The sequence below is a fragment of the Nyctereutes procyonoides genome, unplaced genomic scaffold, assembly GCF_905146905.1.
Source record: "Nyctereutes procyonoides isolate TBG_1078 unplaced genomic scaffold, NYPRO_anot_genome, whole genome shotgun sequence".
Classification (NCBI taxonomy): domain Eukaryota; kingdom Metazoa; phylum Chordata; class Mammalia; order Carnivora; family Canidae; genus Nyctereutes; species Nyctereutes procyonoides.
Window position 1 is genome coordinate 8,245,485 of NW_026575044.1, and position 20,726 is coordinate 8,266,210.

The 20,726-nt window shown below is 39.3% G+C and overlaps 1 protein-coding gene across 1 annotated transcript in view; it reads right to left on the reverse strand.

Annotated features, from left to right (window-relative positions):
* The window catches only part of ADSS2 (adenylosuccinate synthase 2), a 35,172-nt gene extending 15,311 nt beyond the window's left edge, over positions 1–19,861 (reverse strand). The window contains exons 1-4 of the mRNA XM_055324063.1: positions 19,571–19,861; positions 7,882–7,984; positions 6,859–6,927; positions 4,627–4,677 (exon numbers count right to left, since the gene is read on the reverse strand). Of these exons, the coding sequence (XP_055180038.1) occupies positions 4,627–4,677; positions 6,859–6,927; positions 7,882–7,984; positions 19,571–19,753 (406 nt within the window). The 5' untranslated portion in view covers positions 19,754–19,861. The remainder of the gene's footprint in view (positions 1–4,626; positions 4,678–6,858; positions 6,928–7,881; positions 7,985–19,570) is intronic.
* Between the last annotated feature and the right edge of the window lie 865 nt (positions 19,862–20,726).

The following is a 20,726-nucleotide window of genomic DNA, read 5'->3' on the forward strand; positions in this document are numbered from 1 at the left end:
AGTTTCATTTACAGTAAGGATGAATCTCATTGGCATACTGTTGAGTGAAAGTCAGACAAATTATATAAATGTGTAATCTGTATAAAATTCAGACATAGACGAAACCAATCTATGATGAGAGAACAGTGGTTACCCTTGGTGAGGGGGAGTAGATAGTGACTAGGAAAGGTCTTTATTTTTTTATTGAGATATACTGACATATAACATTAGTTTCAGGTGTAGAACTTAATGACTAAATATTTCTATATACCACAGAATGACAGTGAGTTAGCATGCATCACCATAAATAGCCACAAATTGTTCTTGTGATGGGAACTTTTGTTTTTTAAGTAGGGCTCCATGCCCAACATGAGGCTCTAACTCACAACCCTGAGATCAAGAGTCAGATGCTCTCCCACCTGACACCCAGGTGCCCTATGGTGAGAAATTCTAAGGTCTATTATCTTAGCAACTTTCAAATATGGCATACAGTATAATTAACTACAGTCACCAAGCTGTCCATGACATCTCCATTACCACCCCCATCCATTCTGCACACCCCCCAGCTGCCTGCCTCTGTTCTATCTTTGTTCTATCTTTGAATTTGTGGGGATTTTAGTTTTACTCTTTCAGGACTGCTTTGATTGTTCCAGTTCTTTGTAGTTCCTACAAGTTTTAGGATTGCTTGTTCTATTTCTGTGAAAAATACCACTGTAATCTTGATAGGGATTGCACTGAATCTGCAGACTGCTTTGGGTAGTACAGACATTTTAACAATACTAATTCTTCTGATCCATGAGCATAGAATGTCTTTCCATTTATTTGTGTCTGCTTTAACTTCTTCCACCAGTGTCTTATAATGATCAGTGTATAGGTCTTTTACATGCTTGGCTAGCAGAGTAGCTTTTTCAGGCACTAGAAAGGTTCTGTATAACAAGGTAAGCAGTGGCTAAAGGGGTAAAATATGGCTCATTTTTATGCATATTGCTGTATCATGTACTATGTTAAAATTTCTAATAGCTACCATATACTATAAGATTAAGTTTATTGTCATACCCCAATTTAGTGTTTGTCATCTACTTTTGAGAAGACAGAATAGTTCTTAAGAAACTGTTTCATTAAACTCAGACTCTGCAGATCAGTGATGACAAAAATTGAGATGTTGGAGGAGGTCATTTCTTTTGAATAAAGAAACAATTTGCATTTAAATATTTGCTTTATCTTCTACATTCAAAGAAGTTACAAAGGCACCTGGCAAATCACAAGTAAATGGTTGATGGAAAGCAGGTACATCCTATTTTTCAGAAGTTAATTTAGTACCTTGCCACAGAGCTAACATTTTCTTGGGTTTTTCTAGGCCCCAGGGAGCTATCAGTGATATCAGAAGAATTACTTTCATAAAGCTTCATCGTGGCACGGAGCCCTGATACCTCCCCCTCCACTAATACTGTTTTTGAGAGGACAATCTTTGTGTGAAGTTGCTTTATCTTTTCCATTTTCTACAGCCTAGATACTGAAAACAAAACAAAACAAAATGCTGCCTTGGGGACTCCGTCTAATTTTTAAAATAAGAGATAAGTTCTATTAATGCCATCTTCTTTTTTAAATTATTATCATAGTTAGGTTTTATTTACACTATTAATGTTGCACCGTATTAATGTGTCCAGTCAGACCCTCGGTATCTGTAATTTCCACTTTGCCTGCTTCTCATACCTCCTCTCAGGTCTTCTTTCCCCCAAAGAGTTTTGTTTTTGTTTTTTAAATTGTGGCTACTTAAGACCGAGATCTGACCTCTTAACAGATTTTTAAGTCACAATACAGCACTGTTATCTCCAGCCTGGGTGCTGAACAGCATGCCTCTAGAACTTATTCATCTGTCATCTCCTTCAGGAGGTGACATGAATGTCATCTTTGCAGTGCAACTTCCCCAGCCACATTATCTAAAATTATAGATGCCTACCCAGCTCCTCCAAACTGCCAGACATTACACGTGGCTCCTTTCATTAGAACTTATCACTACAGGCCATGGTACATGTATTATATTTTTTTCTTGCTTATTATCTGTCTTACCCTACTACAGTAGAAGCTCCATTAGGAATTTTTATGGCCTTTTCTGAGTCCTCAGTGTTCACCACCATGCCTGGCACAGAGTGGTCTTTTAACAGGTAGTTCTTGAGTCAACGGATACCCAATAACCTGGATTTCCAATGTTTAAAAAAATTTAGTCTCAGCCATTTCTTGGGTCTCTTTCCCTCAATAAGAATCTCTTCCATTCTAAATTTTGTTATGGGTTTCAATGAGACAGGGCACAATTCTAATAGATAGTTTCTTGCATACTTGCTTCAGTATTGCTAATTAATGTAAAGAATTAGCCAACAATGGACTCATTTTTAAACTTCTTTATAAGAAAACTGGCTGTTCAAAAATATTAAGAATGTATCGTAGAGTTTTTAACAATGCAGACATGAAATGTATGACAGTAACACAAGGGACTGGACGAGTGAAATGGAAACATTTCCTTGTAAGTATCTTGGGTTAAGTGTTTAATATAACATTTTAAGGTACATAATGATGACTTAAAGATGCATATTATGTATGTCTCAGAGCAACTACCAAAATTCACAAAACACAAGGTATAACTAATAAACTAATAGTACAGATAATATTTAAAACATTAAATATCAAAGCAATCAGGAAAAAAGAAAAACAATGGAAGGAACAAATAGAAAACAAAAAGCAAATTTAAATTCAACAATACTGATAATTAACTATATATATATGATCTAAAATAAAAGAATTAAAAATAAATGATCTAAACACTCCCATTAAAAGTGACACTGTCACAATGAATAAAAGGCAAGACCCAACTGCATTTTACCTATAATAAATGCCCTGTGAGTATAAAGATATAGACAGGATAAAGGTTATTAGATTGAAAAAAATACAACACACAAATACCAGTCTGAAGAAAGCTCTGCTGGCTATATAACATCAAGGCAGGCTTCAGAATAAGGAATATTACCATAGGAAAAGAGGATATTTCATCATGATGAAAGAGTTAACTCATCAAAAACTTAAGTCTAAATATACATGCAATCTACCTGAGCTTTAAAGCAGACAAAGACTGACATGAGTCGAAAAGAAAAATAGACAAATCCACAATTATTGTTGGAGATTTCAACACACCTCTTTCTAGATGGCTGACAGCAAGCAGATAAAACCAGCGAGGACACAGAAGGTCTGAACACTGTTCAACGGACACTTAAAGAATACTCAACAACTCTACTCAACAGAACACGTATTCTAAGTGCAGGCAGAACATGAACCAAAACAGACCCTGTCCTGGGCCATAAAACAAATCTCAACAAATTTGAAAAGACAGAGACTACACATAGAGCATATTCTCTGTCTACAACAAAATTAGAAATAAGAGAAATCAGAAAAATCATCCAGTATTTAGAAATTTAAACGTATTTCTCAAAACTCATAGGACAAACAGAAATCACAAAAAAAAAATTACAAAGTCTTTTTAACAGAATGGAAATAAACATACAAAATGTCAGTATTTGTAGAATGTAGCTAAAGTAGTATTAAAGGCACGTGTCCACCTTTAAATGCTTATATAAAGAAAGGTCTAAAGTCAATAATCTAATAAACTTCTAAAGCAGCTGGAAAAGGGGGGAAAGCCCCCAAAGTATGTCTATCCAGCAGTTTGCTTCAAAGAAATTATTTCATTGGATTACTGAGGCTACACAGAGGCTTCGAGCCTCTATTATTTGGAGGCACTGTTACTTAGCTGATATTTAAAAGGGACTTTGATGGGCTGTTTTGTTTTGTTGTTTTTAACGTAGACTCCATGCCTAGTGTGGAGCCCAATGCAGGGCTTGAACTTACGACCCTGAGAATAAGACCTGAGATGGGATCAAGAGTCTGACACTAAAGGACTCAGCCCAGCCACCCAGGTGCCCTGCTGGGGCTGCTCTTAAATGGAGGTCAGTGCTACAACCACAGTAGCCACTGCCTCAGGGGTCATCTGTACTTAAATGCAACTGAAGAGTTTGCACCAGTCTATTCTTTCTGGTTACGGTCTTGTAATCATATTATCGATAATTAACAATTCTATCAGAGACAGGATAACAGCAGGGAAACAAACTTCATATTTATTAGTGGTGGTTGAAATTAATTTTAGAATCCAGTTTGCTCTAACTAATCATAGAGGAGAAGACTACTCTGAATAAAGCCTGAACCACTGATAAAGCTGCATTATTACACTTAAGACACAGAGTCATTCTACAGATTTGCCAGATAGCAAACCTGCTTTTACATGATTATTAATGTGCAAATAAATGTGCTTCGTATTTTGATACAGTTAATTTAATAATAGAATTAGAGATGTCTCCTGAGATACTGCTTTTATGGTTCAATTGGTTAGCTAATTCTTTCTTCGGAAATAGGTAAAATTTATCCTAGTCCTTTACCAGAAGAGAAAAAAGAAAAAAATTACTAAGATTTCATGTATTTGGAGCCCAACTATCATAATCCATCCTACTTAGTTTCCACTAGAATTAAAGAAAAATTGGCTACTAAATGCTTCCATGTGACAAGTTTCTGACAATAAGACAGTTAAATGCATTAGATGCCCCTTACCAATATGAGCTCTGTCAGATATGATAAGCCTTTTTTCCCAGCCTTCCAGACCTAGAGGAAAGGAGAAAAAAGATACAGCTAATTGAACACTTTGTATAATTTTTAAATCTTAATTTCTTTAGAAATACAATGTTTAAAAGTGCTTTTCACGGAAGCAAACACTTAACACATCTTGTCTTCCTCTTAGGAAACCACTTTAACAATAATTTTCTCACCTGTCATTCATTACATTTATACTCATTCACAAATTCTATCCTTCTAAAAGTTTTATTCTAAAAAGCTCCAAAGTCAAGCCAGTCAAATCCACATAAAATACTTCTAAGAATCCAAAAGTAAATGGTAGGAAAAGGTCACTTTTGTTAGAGGCAGGGGAGGAGGAACCAGCTGCCGAGCAGGAGGAAGAGGATTTCAAGAAAAGGGTTAATTTGGGAACTAGTACCTTTTCCCAAAAGACAATTATAGAAGTGGGATTAAACAAAATAATAAAATGTTCTCACTAATCCCTCCAACTGACTTGTAATGTGATGTATGCATCTTCCCTGAGAGAAGGAGCCATGAATTTCATAGCACGAGGCCTATCATCCCAAAAATGTTCAAAGAACTATTGCTGAATGGATACATGAATCTAAATGGATATGTTTCTTTAAAACATAAGGTTTAAAAACCTTACTAAGCTACATGCATTCTGAGAATAAGCTGCCAGGCTCCAAACATTTTCATAACTATCTGGATATTAAAAATGTGCTGTAATTTTTTTGATAATACCCAAAGATGTGTTTCAAAAGTGATTCCTTATAAAGAGGTTGTGCTAAAAGCGAAACAGGAATATTAAGCCTCCCCCTCTTATAGTCAATTTGACAGGTAAGTCTGTATTCTAAAGTTAGCTTAAGGCAGATTATACAGAAAATATTACAAAGAAAATCAGTAAAGTGGATTCCGCCGGATTAGACAAGCTGGAAGGAAAAAGAAAGAAGGGCAAAATGTTTGAAGAGGATGAAGGAGAACAGAGAGCAGCATGGCGACCCCAAATTGACCACATTAAAAAGCAGACAGCAACACAGGACAACAGAGATGGCAGGACAGCAGGCAGGACTCTGTGATGTCAGATTTAGTGGTCAGAACACCTGAGGTCAGACTGCTACTTTTAAGTCTGAACAATAAACTTTAACAACGTAATGGAATTAAGTATTTTTAGTATGAGCCAAGGGGAAGCAATGCTCTTCCTCAACTGCGCAGCACCTGCAGGGCCAGACTCCCTTCAAACCCCAGCAAGGCGGCCAGACTGAACTGTAAACAGATTTCCAAAAATCCAAGAGATTAGGAAAGGCAGGAAATTAAGCTTTTAAAAAAACTGTTTTGAGAAGACGGAAGTGAATACTCGTCATAGAAGGAGCATTTCCTTCACTTGGAGGGAAGGACATCAACAACCTTCTTCAATGTCCCCAGGTCGTTATGATGGAAACGAGACTGCCTGACAGTGCGCAAAGGGGACCTCGCTGGTTTCCTGACTCAGAAAGCTCATGGAGCTTTGGGAGATGGGGATGCCAACTTGAGCCCAAAAGACAAAAGGAACTCAAGAATCTCTGAGTCTCAACACCAGCGGACAGTAATTCAACAGCCTAGAGACACTCTGCAGATGACCCGGGTGTAAAAAAAAAAAAAAAAAAAAAAATCATCAAGGCGTACACAATGACCTTATTATGTGTCTTGTTTAAAATACTGATTAATTTCAGATGAAGAGTTTACTAATTCACCAGTTGCATATAACACAGTACTCATCACATGCTGTACATCTGAACCAAATGATGTCCTATATGTTGGCTAATTGAATTTAAATAAAAAAATAAAAATACTGATTAAAATGAATACAATTTAATAGACTTGAAATATTTGTCCTATGATAACCTGCAATTTTATTATTTATTTATTTTTATTTATTTATTTATTTATTTTTTAAGATTTTATTTATTCATGAGAGACAGAGAGAGAGAGAGGGAGAAGCAGGCTCCATGCAGGGAGCCCAACGTGGGACTCGATCCCGGGACTCCAGGATCACACCCTGGGCTGAAGGCAGCGCTAAACCGCTGAGCCACCTGGGCTGCCCTAACCTGCAATTTTAAAGTATAAGACAAAACGTTAAGTTTGTCTGGCATGAGATCCCAGCGAACTTTCCAAAACAAGTTTCCAAAAACAAGAAGCTACTCCCCAGGCCAAGTTGTCATTCTTTCATACCTTTTCCTTTTTGGACATTTTTCTCTGCTTCCTCAAATAATCCGGGAAGATGAATTACCACACCATTTCCTAAAGGAAAACAAAGAAATCCCAACCTTAAATCTCTATACTCATAATACGAACATCTACAATAACCCATATATCTAGAATAGTGAGAGTGAAGGACTTTGACAAATGGGACATCTGATTTATCAGGGAGTTAGTTACCACAGAAATGATTTAAACAGTAGTTTTAAACAGTAGTGTAATGTAAATACATAATACATAGAGCATAAAACATTAACATTATATTTGGTATAATTTGAAACTTCTTTGAAACCAAGTGAAACTGTTCTTTTGAAAGAACCAAGTTATATGTAGTTCTAGGCAAACTGAACCAGGTTACAGTAGATGCTAAATCAATGCCTTTCAAATTAGGGAATCACACCCTATTAGTGGTCATAAAATCAATTTAGTGGACTGTCATTAGCACTTTTAAAGATAAAATAAAAAAAAAAAACTATAGTAAAAGATTGCAGATTGCATCATGTTTTAAGGGCTCAGAATCAATCCATGAAACACTTCTTGTATTGCCTACTGGGCATCAGTGTGTGGAAAGCTGACTTGATGCTCTATGACTACAGTTAAATGCAAATTTCTTAAAAAAAGATTTTAAATATTTATTCATGAAAGACACACAGAAATAGGCAGAGACAAAGGCAGAGGGAGAAGCAGGCTCCCCGCAGGGAGCCCGATGGGACCTGATTCAGGGAATCTGGAATCACACACTGAGCTGAAGGCAGATGCTCAACCACTGAGCCACCCGGGCATCCTCAGTTAAATGCAAATTATTACAAAAACTATTAATGCTAAAATACAAAGTTGTAAAATAGCCAGTTAGGTATATTCCAGAGGGTACCAAGGTCAAGTTTAATAAGGGATCAATGAATAGTGAGAGATGAAATCAGCTCAGATGATGAAAAATAAATACAATTATCAATTGAGAGGGGAAAAGAACCCAAGTGGATCAGTTTATACACTTACCAATGAATGCGGTAACATTTGGATTAATTATTCCACTGGGCAAAAGATGAAAATCATATTCCACAGAATCTACAACAACTGTATGGCCGGCATTATTTCCTCCCTGAAAATACAAGATAGGGGAAAATTGCACCTGACAACAAATATGACAAGTAACACATCTCCGTTCCAAAGTGAATTAATAATTTCTTCCTAAACTGTCAATATAACCTAAGAAAACCCAAGTATATATTTGCCACAAATACTTATTCTTTAGAGGCTTTGGCTTCTAACAACAGTTTGGCTACCCTCTCTTCTTTCCCCACCATAATATCTTGAGTGTTTCTTTCCAGACAGGACCTAGAAAACTGAGGAATTTGGGTTTCTAGAAAGGAGAAAGATGTATCTCCTCTTAGAAAAAATGTGAAAGAAGTATAGGGAACAAATTAGTTATTTTATCCTTGGCACTCTGTAAAGCATGTAGTAATCCTTTTTTTTTTTTTTTAAGGATTTTATTTATTTATTCATAAGAGACACACAGAGAGGCAGAGACTTAGGCAGAGGGAGAAGCAGGCTCCCTACTGGGAGCCAATTCCCCAGAATCCGGGATCACAACCTGAGCCAAAGGCAGAGGAGCCACTTAGATACCTCAACATGTAGCAATCTAATTAAAATCCCATTGATATTTTATCCAAACACAGAAAAATCCCTAAATTAGCAAAGTAATCTATCTAGTTACCCTAATTTATGTAAACATTCACATAATTCCCCCGTTGTACTAAAGAGGGAGGGTGTCAAGCAGCTTTGTGACCTGAAATTTGTATTCATACATGGACTTAGGAATTAGGAAATCTCCAAAGGAACTCCCTCAAATATTGGCTACCCTGAGACTCTAATGTTTAAATTTATAAGTCAATCCTGTGAGTGCGTTTAGCACCAATCCCTGAATCCACTCAGCTCTGGATACAGTAATATGCTGGATGAAGGAATCTCTAAGCTGAGAAACATACTATAAACCCATAGTGAAACTTCCATTCCATGAAGCTCATGCCTAAAATGGTCACTAAAAAGCAAGATATGAAGTTAGATTATAAAAATTAGGTATAGCAGACTGGTAATTTTTCTAAGTTTAAACTTTTTAAAAAGCATAGAAGAAAACACAAATCAACTAATTATATGTTTAAACTTCTACATGATAGTAACAAAAAGTTTAAAGCAAACAAACCAGGAACATACTTGCAACAAATAAAAACTTTAACAGTATCCGGGTTAGACTTTTAAAAAATACCAATCAAAACTATGTCTCCCGAGAATGACTAGTTTAACTTTATCTTGTGGCTATTTTTTACAAAATGAATGTGATTTACTTTTACCAAATCATCACCAATCACAAATTCACAAAAAATTCCAGAAAAAAAATCCTCAAGAAAGTAAATGCCGATTTACACTGTTTTGCATGGATGAAAAGCGACGAATTCCTTGCTTGAAGAGCAACATACATAGTGTATGTTGAGTGTGTTTAAAACAAAACAAATAAAAAGACTTGACAGCTGGGGGGGGAGGGGGCTGCAGTCAGGAAGACACCAGGCAGGAGAGCACAAGACACAGGAGGGCAGAGGCAGGAGTGATAAGCAATACCTCCTCCCCTGGTACACCAATGACTCTTTCCTATTCATTTTTTAATAGGAAACATCTGCATATGATACAAAAGGCACAGAAGGATACACAGTGAAAATGAAGTCTTCCTCAAATCCTTTCCCCACCTGCCCTTCCAAGCTCCCGGGCAGCCAGTTGCCACCAGTTTTTAGTGTCCTTCTCCAGGTTAAGTCTGCATAAGCAAACAGTTATTTGCATATTGTTTTATTCCATGCATACAAATGGTAGCAAACTATATACACCTGGGCAGCTTGTTTTTACTTAGCAAATCTAAGCACACATTCCTAATCTTGTAAACCAAACCACCTCCTCCTTTCAACAGCAACACTGTATTGCTTCCTATGTGGACACGTGTAATTTATTTATCTGGTCCCTCAAGAGAGGTAGCTCAGTTGTTTCCAACCTTTTGTCATTATAAATGTCACAATACACTTCTTGGTACACACTTTATTATTGCTCCATACTTGTGCAATTTTATCACCCATTCTGATAGAGTCCTAAAATAAAAATAACTCACAGGACAATTCTTACTTGGTTTCTTTAACTTTCCTTTTACTCTATCAATATTAGCCTTTTTATTACAACTTTTATGATTTAGGAAACCTACTCCAAACTTTCAGGAAAAATCTTTTCAGAATATAAAGCTCCTTAAAATTTCTTAAGGTCCTACAAAGATGCTAATGTTAGTAGAATTATTTCTCAATTTTTTAAATCACTAAGCCTAATAAATTTTCACTAAGATTGTTTAAAGTACTAGTTAACTTTGTCACACAAAAAAGTTAAGTATAATTATCTAAGCAAAATCAGTTTATTTTTTTAATCCATCATTTGCTTAAGTAAAAACTCCGCCATAGGGGTGCCTGGGTGGTTCAATTGGTTAAATATCAGCGTTCAGCTCAGGTCAGGATCCTGGGGTCCTGGGATTGAGTCCCAGGTCAGGCTCCCCGCTCCGCTGGCGGGGAGCCTGCTTCTCCCCCTGCGCCTCCCCCTACTTGCACTTGCTCACTCTCAAATTAAAAAAAAAAAAAAAAAAAAAAGATACACCATAAGCTTTGGAGTAGACCTTTAAAGTAAGTCTCCCTAACTTACACAAAATTATTTTTATAGAAATAGCAATATAAATCTTGTGCTGAAACAATTACTAACTTAGTGGTGCCCAATAATGTTCTTATTGCGTAACAAACCCCTGCTCTCTTAAATAATACTTCACTGAGATTGACAGTAACCATAATAAAGAGATGTTTCTTTCTGTAAGGCAGGTAGTTGTGCCCAATTGTGATAGATGACATTAGGGGGATAAATTGGTTTAATCTGTAAATTCTTCCAAGCTTACAGGTGATGGTTCGGGCTGCAAAAGGCTTTAATTACTTCAGTGAACAGCTGAGCTCACTCCAACATTAACCAACCTTTTCAATAATAACCAATGCCCTATTAAGGCTTACTAATATGATTTAAATCTCATTTAGGTTCTATTTAGTTGAGCAAGAAAATATGGTTAAATATACCCAGAATAACCATAGATTATCCTATTAAGGAGCTAAGGGAGAAAAATGTAAGTGTGCTTATTAGTGTGTTTGGTCATTAGTGCCCTAAGGAGAGTTGGGGTATACGGCTTTGAATCTTAAAACACACAACTGTGCAGAGAAAAGATTCCCAAGGTGAAGTGAAAAGGAGCTACTCATTAGAAGTTTTTTGACAAGGCGATCTATACATGAAGTAAGTTTTAGTATACCATCACATTTTACAAAATGCAACAGATGAAGCTTCAAATTTGAAGTGTCCATTTGGATGCTAACATAAAATATTTATAAATTGTGTGGAATATACAAAATCCACCTTGAGAACTCAGGCAATTGTCTGCAAACACAGATTATACTGGTCCAAGGAGAAGTCACATGTATCAGCAAACAGCAGAACAAGGTTTCGATAGAGCACCACTGCCAACCACCACCTCACCCTCCCACCCACCCCCTCCAGTGAATTACAAGGGCAGACAGTCTGAGCTGCAGGCTTCAACATCTGTGACAGTACTGCCTCTCACATGGGTAACTCTATGAGTGTGTGACAGAACAAGTAGCAGGAACACATACATTTAATCATGTTTAATAATTCTCGTAAGTAGAACTGGGGAGGCCAGAGAGTACCATGTAAATAGTACAGACTACTGTGGACTAGCAATTATGTTGTTTCCAAGAGAATCATATCAAGAGAGAAAACAGTTCTTAACAAATTCTCAGATGTCTTAATTTTTTAAACATTTTAAATTTTGAAATTTAAACCCAAAGACACAAAACCCCAAGACACAAAAAAACCAGCATGAACCCAAAGTGACTGCATATTATGTGGTAAGTTTCTTTGAGGAAAAATATAAATTTATGCCTTACTGATGGCTTTTTCTATACTGAATACCAAGAATAAATGTAAATTCAATATATTAAAAAATATAGGAAAAAAACCCAATCAGGTCTCATCAGTCACAAAACATTTCCTTCATTTTGACTATTATTCTTACATTAATATTAAATGTAAGAAAAAATATTAAATAAGCTTAATGACTATGAAAAAAAAAATGTGTCTCACTGACAAACTGACATAAACAAAAATAAACTCATTTCCCCCCATGATGATGGGGGGAAAAAAACCCAGAACGAAAATTTCTATGTTCTCAAAACTAAAAATCAAAGTTTCTGATGCATAGTTTTTTTTGTTTTTTTTTTTTAAGATTTTATTTATTTATCCATTAGAGACACACACACACACACACACACACACACAGAGAGAGAGAGAGAGAGAGAGAGAGAGGCAGAGACATAGGCAGAGGGAGAAGTAGGCTCCAGGCAGGGAGCCCGACGCGGACTCCATCCTGGGACTCCAGGATCAACCCTGGGCTGAAGGCAGGCGCTCAACCGCTGAGCCACCCAGGTGCCCCTGTATAGTTTTGTTTTTTTTTTAAAAAACATACTGAGATAGCTCGTTTTCATTATAATTAAAACAGTAAGAACCTATTTAATTCCAAACATTCTTCCCTCTAGAAAAACCTACAGTATATCAGACTGTTAGTGAACAAGTCACAAAAAAGAATAACCCAGAAAGAATATCTCCTCCTTCCATATTTTCCTACGTGAAATTAACTCTCAGTCATTTGTACTTTTTATTTGTTCAGTCTGTCTTCTCCCCCCCTCTCCTCCCAAACCCCTTATTTTGCAAATCAGTAATCATTCCCTCTGGCCCTAGTGATTGATCCATACTGGGAAACCTGATCCAACCAAGCCTGAGACAATCAAGCTCCTCCCCTCTTGGGAATTTGATTTTGAGTAGTAAGGCCAGCAGTTAGTTTAGGGACTGCCTGGCCCTAGCCCCAGCGTACTTAAAAAAAAAAAAAAAAAAAAAGGTTGCCAGTTCTGCCTACTGAGATCCCAGTAGTTACCTTTACCTGAGGCCACTCTAAGAACTGGCCATCCTGTCCCTGCTTCAAACAAATCTCCATTTTGCTTAAGATAGTCTCTCTCCACTGCTTGCAAACAAAGGAATCCAAATGATTTCCAGCGCTAACTGCAACATGGTATGTATACAGCTGGCTCTCTATAAAGTTCACATCTTGTCCTGGTGATAAACTGAATATAAAAAATGATTAACTTCAAATTTTAATATTTATGCTGTCAGCAACAAACCTCTAAAATACTACAGAAATGATATAATAGTATTTAGTTATATTGTAACTGTTCTCAGCTGTATACTTACCAATTTGGCTTTAATATTAAGAAAAAAAGATATTTTCTTTCCATAGCTTAAGGAATGTCTGGTTCTGAGGGAACCAGAGACTGTTAAGCCCAACTCTAGAATAAAAGTTTGGATCAGGAAATGTTGATATGTGGGAGTTTCTAATTAAAAGCTCCAAAGGTCTAGGGAAGATTTAAAAAAGAAAAAAGGAAAAAGGTTTGGAAGGGGAATGAAATGACATTAGTTTGCAAAAGTGACTCCCTTTCTTAACTTGGTTTGCTATGAGGTCTTCCTCTTCCCCAAACTACCCCTCCCCCAGCTCCTGCTGTGATAGAGGAGGTAAAGACATGTCAACAGCCTCCTGCAGTGTTTAAACCTCAAACAATGGTGTCTCTGCCAGCAACAGTAGAGGCCGAAGAGTCCGGGGCTAGCAATTTCATGCACACAGCCTGGAGGCATTTCTCAGGCCACTCAGGCCTCTAAAAAGGTCTATGTCTTTTCTTTGTCCTGTCTGCTCTGAATACAAGAACACTGTACTATAATCATAGAGACCTCAAAGTGAACATCCATCCAGAACAGTTACTGCTCTGGATGACAGCACAGAGCAGCAAATGCCTCAGACGTCATGCCTCACAATTATTCCGGCAACCAAAAAGAGGTCCCTATTTCTTGCCTAGAGTCTTAAAACATCTTAGAAACCTAACAATGTTCTGAGATAATGCTTATTACCTGTGCTGGTTTCTTGGTAAAAACTAGAAGACCTGTATCTTTCTAGATGAAACATTTCACTATTTGCCAAAAGGAAAACATTTGTCAATCCACAGCAATAAATTATAAACAAAGATGATTATTCTTTTAAAGATTTTATTTATTTAAAAGAAAGCAAGAGAGAACATGAACAGGGAGGGGGACCCTGGGAGGAGGTCAAAGGGAGAGAGAAAAGCAGACCCCCTGCTGAGCAGGAAGCTCAACCAGGAGGAAGCTTGGGCTCATGACCTGAGCCAAAGGCGGATGCTTAGCTGACTGAGCTACCCAGGTCCCCCAAGAATGACTGTAGTTTTATGAAAAGTCATATATAACTGCAATTAGCTTGTGATTTCAAAGTAGAACAGGTTAAGTTACTACCAGTAAGTTGATCAATTAAACCATTCAAGGGTAACCAGACACACTGGATAGGAAAAGAAAACATATACAGGGTATCTGAATTTCTTTTTAGCAAAGACATCCAAGCACACTGCTCAGTTACCTTTTAAAGGCTTAAGAGACCTGCTTTACCTTACATTATTATAGTTACCTTCCAGTTTCATTACACAGATAAACACACATAATGAAAAGCTTTGGAGAATCTTAGGTCCTAATCAAGAAGCTTTTAGACTCTATAGATACCTAAATTTAATATACACACTTACTAAATGAGGGTCACAGATGGGAAGATCAGACCTACAACCAAAAACTGCATAAACCAATGATGTGTTATGCAGCTCTTTGTAAATGCTTGATTAAAAACCACCTATTCTTTATTTATAAAGACATCCTCTTAAAAACACACTAAGATTAAACAGATTTCAAGTAAAAAAAAAAGAATTCTCATAAATAAAACCCTTCCTTTAAAAAGGTTGATACGGTCAAAAATCCCATTTTTACAAGAATTCTATTGCATTGAATTAAATATAATTAAAAGTTAGTTCACTGCAAAGAACCAACCCATGTTGGAGCCGGAGTAGCCCTGGGAACTATTTACTCTTTTCAATTGTGTTTGCCAGGCAATACTAAATACCTCAAAATCCCTTTTCCACTAGTAGAGGTATTCCAATATTTACCAATCTTCCTTATTGGTATATGGCTCATCTACAGTGATCTTTAGTGTCAAAAATCTGACATAGTCCCCAAAAGATAATATAGCTAAAATTGCATCCAATTTACCATTTCACTCTAGATTTGTTCTGGGCAACAGTTTGTCCTAGAGATAACTTGAAATTACCCAACTAACCCACACATTCCCACCAAAATTAAAGAACCAAAATAATATTGATCAGACACCACTAAGACGATCTCATAATTTAAAAATTTATACCGCAAGAGTAGACATTTTTAATAAGTTATATATTACATATGCTGTTACATACTACTGTACTAGTATATCCAAATGACAAGATTCTACACATTATGTATATCAATAAAACAGGCTTACATAGTGAACAACTTGGGACATCCTCATTAACTAAACTTTCAGATATACTGCCCTTGGCAGACAAAAGCAATTACTAGAATTACATAGCATTTAACCAAAATATGCTGAGGAAATACACAAAAATATACAAATATCAGTTATCTATTTTCAGATAAAAGAGATAAGACTTTAATATAAGTTATTAAAGCCTTTGAACATAATGATACAATATAAGTACTAGTTAAAATACTAAGTAACAAATGTTAATCCAACAAATGCTGGGGATTCCACCTTAGATTCATGCCATCAGCCAGTTAATTTATCCAGGGAGATTTTAATAATTTACAAGAAAAGGTTATTAAACTACTGGTTTCAAAGAAATTTCTAGAGGTGATCCAGTTACCTAATAAATATCTGCTGAGTATTCCTCTCTGCCTTACAGAGTACTTGGTGCTATAGAAAACAACAACAAAAAAAAGAATTAAGTCCTCTTTTTGAGAAAACATAGTAGAGAAAATACAGAAATCCAAGAAAGGAAGATTTAACTCAGTACACCACATAGTATTAGGAAATACTATGAACTATATAAAAAAAGAACTGATGGGGGCACAGAAACAGCAACTGTTATAAACCTGGAAGAATGGTGTGTACCTTAAATGTTTATTCTCTACCATCTTCCAAATGATGGGAAGTGGTCTGGGAGGTCATTTTAGCTGTGTAAAGTCAAGACATTTCATTTATCCCTTTTAAATTATCTCTCAATTTTTCTGATAATTCCAAAGAGAAAGTCTCAGTTTGCCACTGTTAGGTCTTTTATACTTTTTTTTTTTTTTTTTTTTTTTTTTTTACTTAGCAATAGCTGGTTTCAGAGCCTTTGTGGATGCATCTAGCTACAAATTAACATTTTTTTTCATTGTACTTATTTTACAGCAACCTTTTATATATATGTGTATATATATACATATGTAGCTAGTGACAAGATAGACTTTCCCTTTATAATTAATTTTAGTTAATATTTTCTTTTTATATTAACTTTAAAACCCTGGGGGGGGGGGGACACAAAGAAAGGAAATACTGTTTATTCCCAACCACAAGCAACTTCCAAGACTCATGTTTGCTTTCCAAAGACAGTAAGTAAGCCCTTGCTTAAGAAGTAGAAAGTCCAACAGTTAAAATCTCTGTAGTTTCCACCAACAAAATAAAGACAATAAAGCTTAACAGTTTACTTTGGAGGATTTGTGGGGGGTGAGGAAGACAGTAAGAGACTTCATAACAAAGCTACCTTTATGCTATGCCCATACTTTAACTCTCTGAAAAACCTGTACTAGTAGTACCTTCTCTACTCCCACCCTGGCCATACTTGCTTATGGAGTTGTTCAGCACACTGTAAGCTCCTTGTGGATACAATCCCTGCCTTTTTTCAGCTTCTGAATTCTGGGGCCAAGTGGTCCCCCGAAGAGTATCACCTGTGGATCCTCATTATGTGATTGCTGGATAAATGAAGTAGGCCTGGGATTGGTCCTATGCCTACTTCTTTTTCTTAAAAGACATCAATTTAAAATTAAGATATCTCAGTGCCTTTCTTAGCACAGTAGGCAGTGCCTCAGACTCATAAAATTAAGATATCTCTAGTGGCTGTCGTTCGATCCAAGTCCTACACACTTATCTATGGATCTAGAGAATTTACCAAATAAATAACTCCATGTAAATCCTGAATCTGAAATACAGTTTTAAGTGCAGTGATGATGAAAATGCCAATAGCTTTGCATCTATTCTTTCCAAAAGGCATTTGACATGTTAAAATATACAATTAAATGCAATGTCAGTTTTTCTTCTAAAAAATCTCTTTTGGAAAAAATTCCTTATGATTCCATTGTTAAACTATGGATACATTATGTGTATGCCACTCCTAAAGGATCAATCTGTATAAAATTTGAGGTTTTGGCATGAATATGACCAAAAATACATATTAAGCTCTAACAAAGTACGTATTTTCAGTAACACAGAGAACCTAAATCATCAAACAAGACAATTTAAGCTTAAAATGTCTTTTCTAATGTTGACTTTCCCCAGTGCTTTATACACACTAAGAATTTTAACATTTCATATTCTTTAGTTTTATAAGCCAGGATAACTTCATTAAGTATAAGTCAGGTTACTAGCTAGGGCTGACCAACTAAGTTACGAAGGTGAACCACAAGATGCATGCTTTATTCATTCTGTATCTACTTTCACTAATAAAACTAGTAAAAATCCTAACGGTAAGTTCTTAAAAGGCACTAGAATATGAAGTTTTTAGAACTATATATAGTTTGCAGTTAAGTCAAAGTTTACAGGAGAGGAAAGTCTACCTAACAGGGTCGCTCCAATGTTCCTTCTGTATCATCAGGGAACACAGTTTAAAGCCAAGCTTGGCTCCTCCTCAATGACTTCTCTCTAGGCTTTCCAAGGGCATCAGATGAGATTGGTCCCTGACCTTCTTCAAGAGGCCGTTCAAGAAAACATAGTAACACCTTCTCTAATCTACACACTAATTCTACTATTTTTCAAAGAATTATTAGAATCAAAGATCTTTTAGAATAAATGCTACTGATCCTTACTTTCTCCAAAACTTCTTACATCCCATGGTGCAACTCGGCCTAATTGCTATTTATTTCCAGGAAAGGAAGATGTCAGGAACAACATGGAAGGGGACAAACAGGCCCAGCCTCTCTTTCTACCCAGGGAGAGTTAGGTATTCCCATACTTCTTTCCCTACAGCATGGCCAGACCTGGTTTTAAGACAAAAGTAAGGTGAAAGCTAGCTTCTGGAGGAGCTCCTAAGGCAGTGGGGGCCGGACTTCCATGGAAACACTCTTAGGAGAAAGGTATTAAGTAAGATCAGTGTGTCTGCAGAGGGGTGGAGGAATAAAGATCTGAAGGTAGGGAGAGGTGGTAGTACCAAGAGGCAACAACTATCTTAGCTAAGGAATGGGCAGGGGGAGTTTCTGCTTTCAAAAACAAAACAAGATAAATCAGAATCCCTGCATTTAGCTTTTTCTGTACTTGTGATTACCTTGTTTCTGCGTGCTTAAAATGATCCTCGGTTTCAGGTAGAAAGCTTTCTGTCAAGCGGGCCTACTAACTTGTTAGAACGCACGGAGCATGGCACCATCATATTGTGCCCCGTCGTGAAGAAACCCTCTTGCAAGATAAACAGCAGTTAACTTCAGATGCGTTACAATTTGTTTTCAAAATGGTTATTGCTCAATGGTTATTTCGCATTCTGAAATTGGTAATAGTTATCTAAGAGCCCTTACAAAGGCGTAGCCTAGAGGCTGCTTCAGAGAGAGCGACAAATAGGAAGCAAGCTTCCACTGAAAACCACGTGTCTCCCGGTAGGAAGTACATTACCAATCCATTTCCCGAAAGTTCACTTTCCCGGTGAGCCTAACAATGTAAATATAGTTCTAAATTCCAGATTTGACAACCGTGTGTTTACTTGCCTCGCTCGCGAAAGAGCCGGGGTTCTTTCCTCTGGGACCAACGGGCAGGAACAATCTACCCGTAATATGAACACGCGGGGTACGGAGTGGCAGACCGCGGCCAGGAAGGGTCCACGGCCCGGCGGGGGGCTCTCACGTCCACAAGTGGACTCGAGGAGCCAGCGAGGAGCCAGCGGTCTGGGCGCCGGGGGCCTGCAGGTGGGAGGGGGGGTCGTGGGGGTTTCCGGACGCTTTGGAACAATCCACTGCCACTCGCTCTCGCTGGGTGGGAGATGGGGGCGGGGGGGGGGGGCTCTGCGCCGTGCGGGGTCTCCGCCCGGAGTCGGGAGCAGGCCTCGGGCGGCAGCTCCTCCAACCCGGACCCTATCCTGCCCGCCACCGCGGCCCCGGGCTCGGGGCTGGGCACTGGCCCCCAGACGGAAAACCGCAGCTGCCGGGGCTTCGCGCACCTCTGCAAGGCTCCCGGTCAGCCCTGCTCTTCCTCCGGGGCCGCCGCAACCCCACACCCCGAGACAGCGGGTCGGGGGTCTCGGACCTCCCGCCATGGCTCCACGTCGCCGCAGCCCCGAGGAGGCAAGCTCAAGGTGACACCTTCTGGACGACGGATCCGGGATCCGGGGTCCGGGCTCCGCGCCCGCGCTCTGGGGCCCGGCTTCCCGTCAGAGCCCGGTCGCCTCACCTGGCAGCGGCACACGATGTCGGCGTCCTGCGCCAGCAGATCCACCACCTTCCCTTTGCCTTCGTCGCCCCACTGCGCGCCGAGCACCACCGTCACCCGGTTTCCCCCGGGCCGCGCCCCGGGGCGGCCGCAGTCGCCGTTGGGCAGGGACGATGCCGCCGCGTTGGTCTCGGCGAGCGCCATGGCTCCAGTGACGCGAGGAGAGCCCGAGAGAGACGCGGGCGGCGGGGAGTGCGCGAACTCAACTGCTCTGCGGCCGCCAGCCACATGCGGAGGAAGAAGGAGCCAGAGGCCGGCCCCGCCCCCGCCCCCGCCTCCGCCTCCGCCCCCGCCCCCGCCGGGCCGCCACCCTCCAGCCAGGCCCCGCCCCGCTCTCCGCCACGGCCCGCTCACCGGGCGCCCATGACTGCCCCGCGCAGGCCGGCCGCCGCAGCACCGCCCGCAGGAAGAGGCCCCGGTGGCGGCAACGGCCGCCACCCGGGCCGAGGCCACGCCCCTTCCGCAGCCCGGCGCGCCACCTCGGGGCGCACCCCGCGAGCGGAAGGCGGCGGGGGCGGGGCCTCGAGGGCGCTTCGCCTCCACGCCCCGCCTACCCGCCCTGCTCCCGCTTTTCAAACCCGAGAGGCGCGGAGGTGCGTGCTCGAGCGTCGGACTACAACTCCCGGCATGCAACGCTCCGGGCGGAGGCGACGCCTTTTGGGGCCATGCTGTTTGCTGTCTGCAGGTCTCGGTCTCCGAAGACGTTTTCAGATTATTCTTACGCGACTTGTCTTTATTAAGGGACGAGATCATGTGTACGAAATACGAAGGATGGAATTCCCAAATGCAAGTAGGATTTAATGGAAACGTACAGATTGAGAATGGGGGGGAACTAGAGGGCAGTAAGAACAGAGATGGGACCGGGATCCGAAAGGGCAAACTCCAAAGTCTAGCAATAGAGGATGTTGGAACCGAACATCTAGAACCCGAGTAAAGTTGAAACCCTTGCCATTTTGCACATTAGTAACAGGCTCCGAGACGAGGAGGGCGATACTGATGCATAGTTTGTGCCAAATACTGCGATACTCTTAGATCTTTTAAATCCCACAACCATATAAGTAAGTAATAGTATCTTACCCTTGTTTTACAGGACTTAAAAATTAACTTGCTCTGGTGC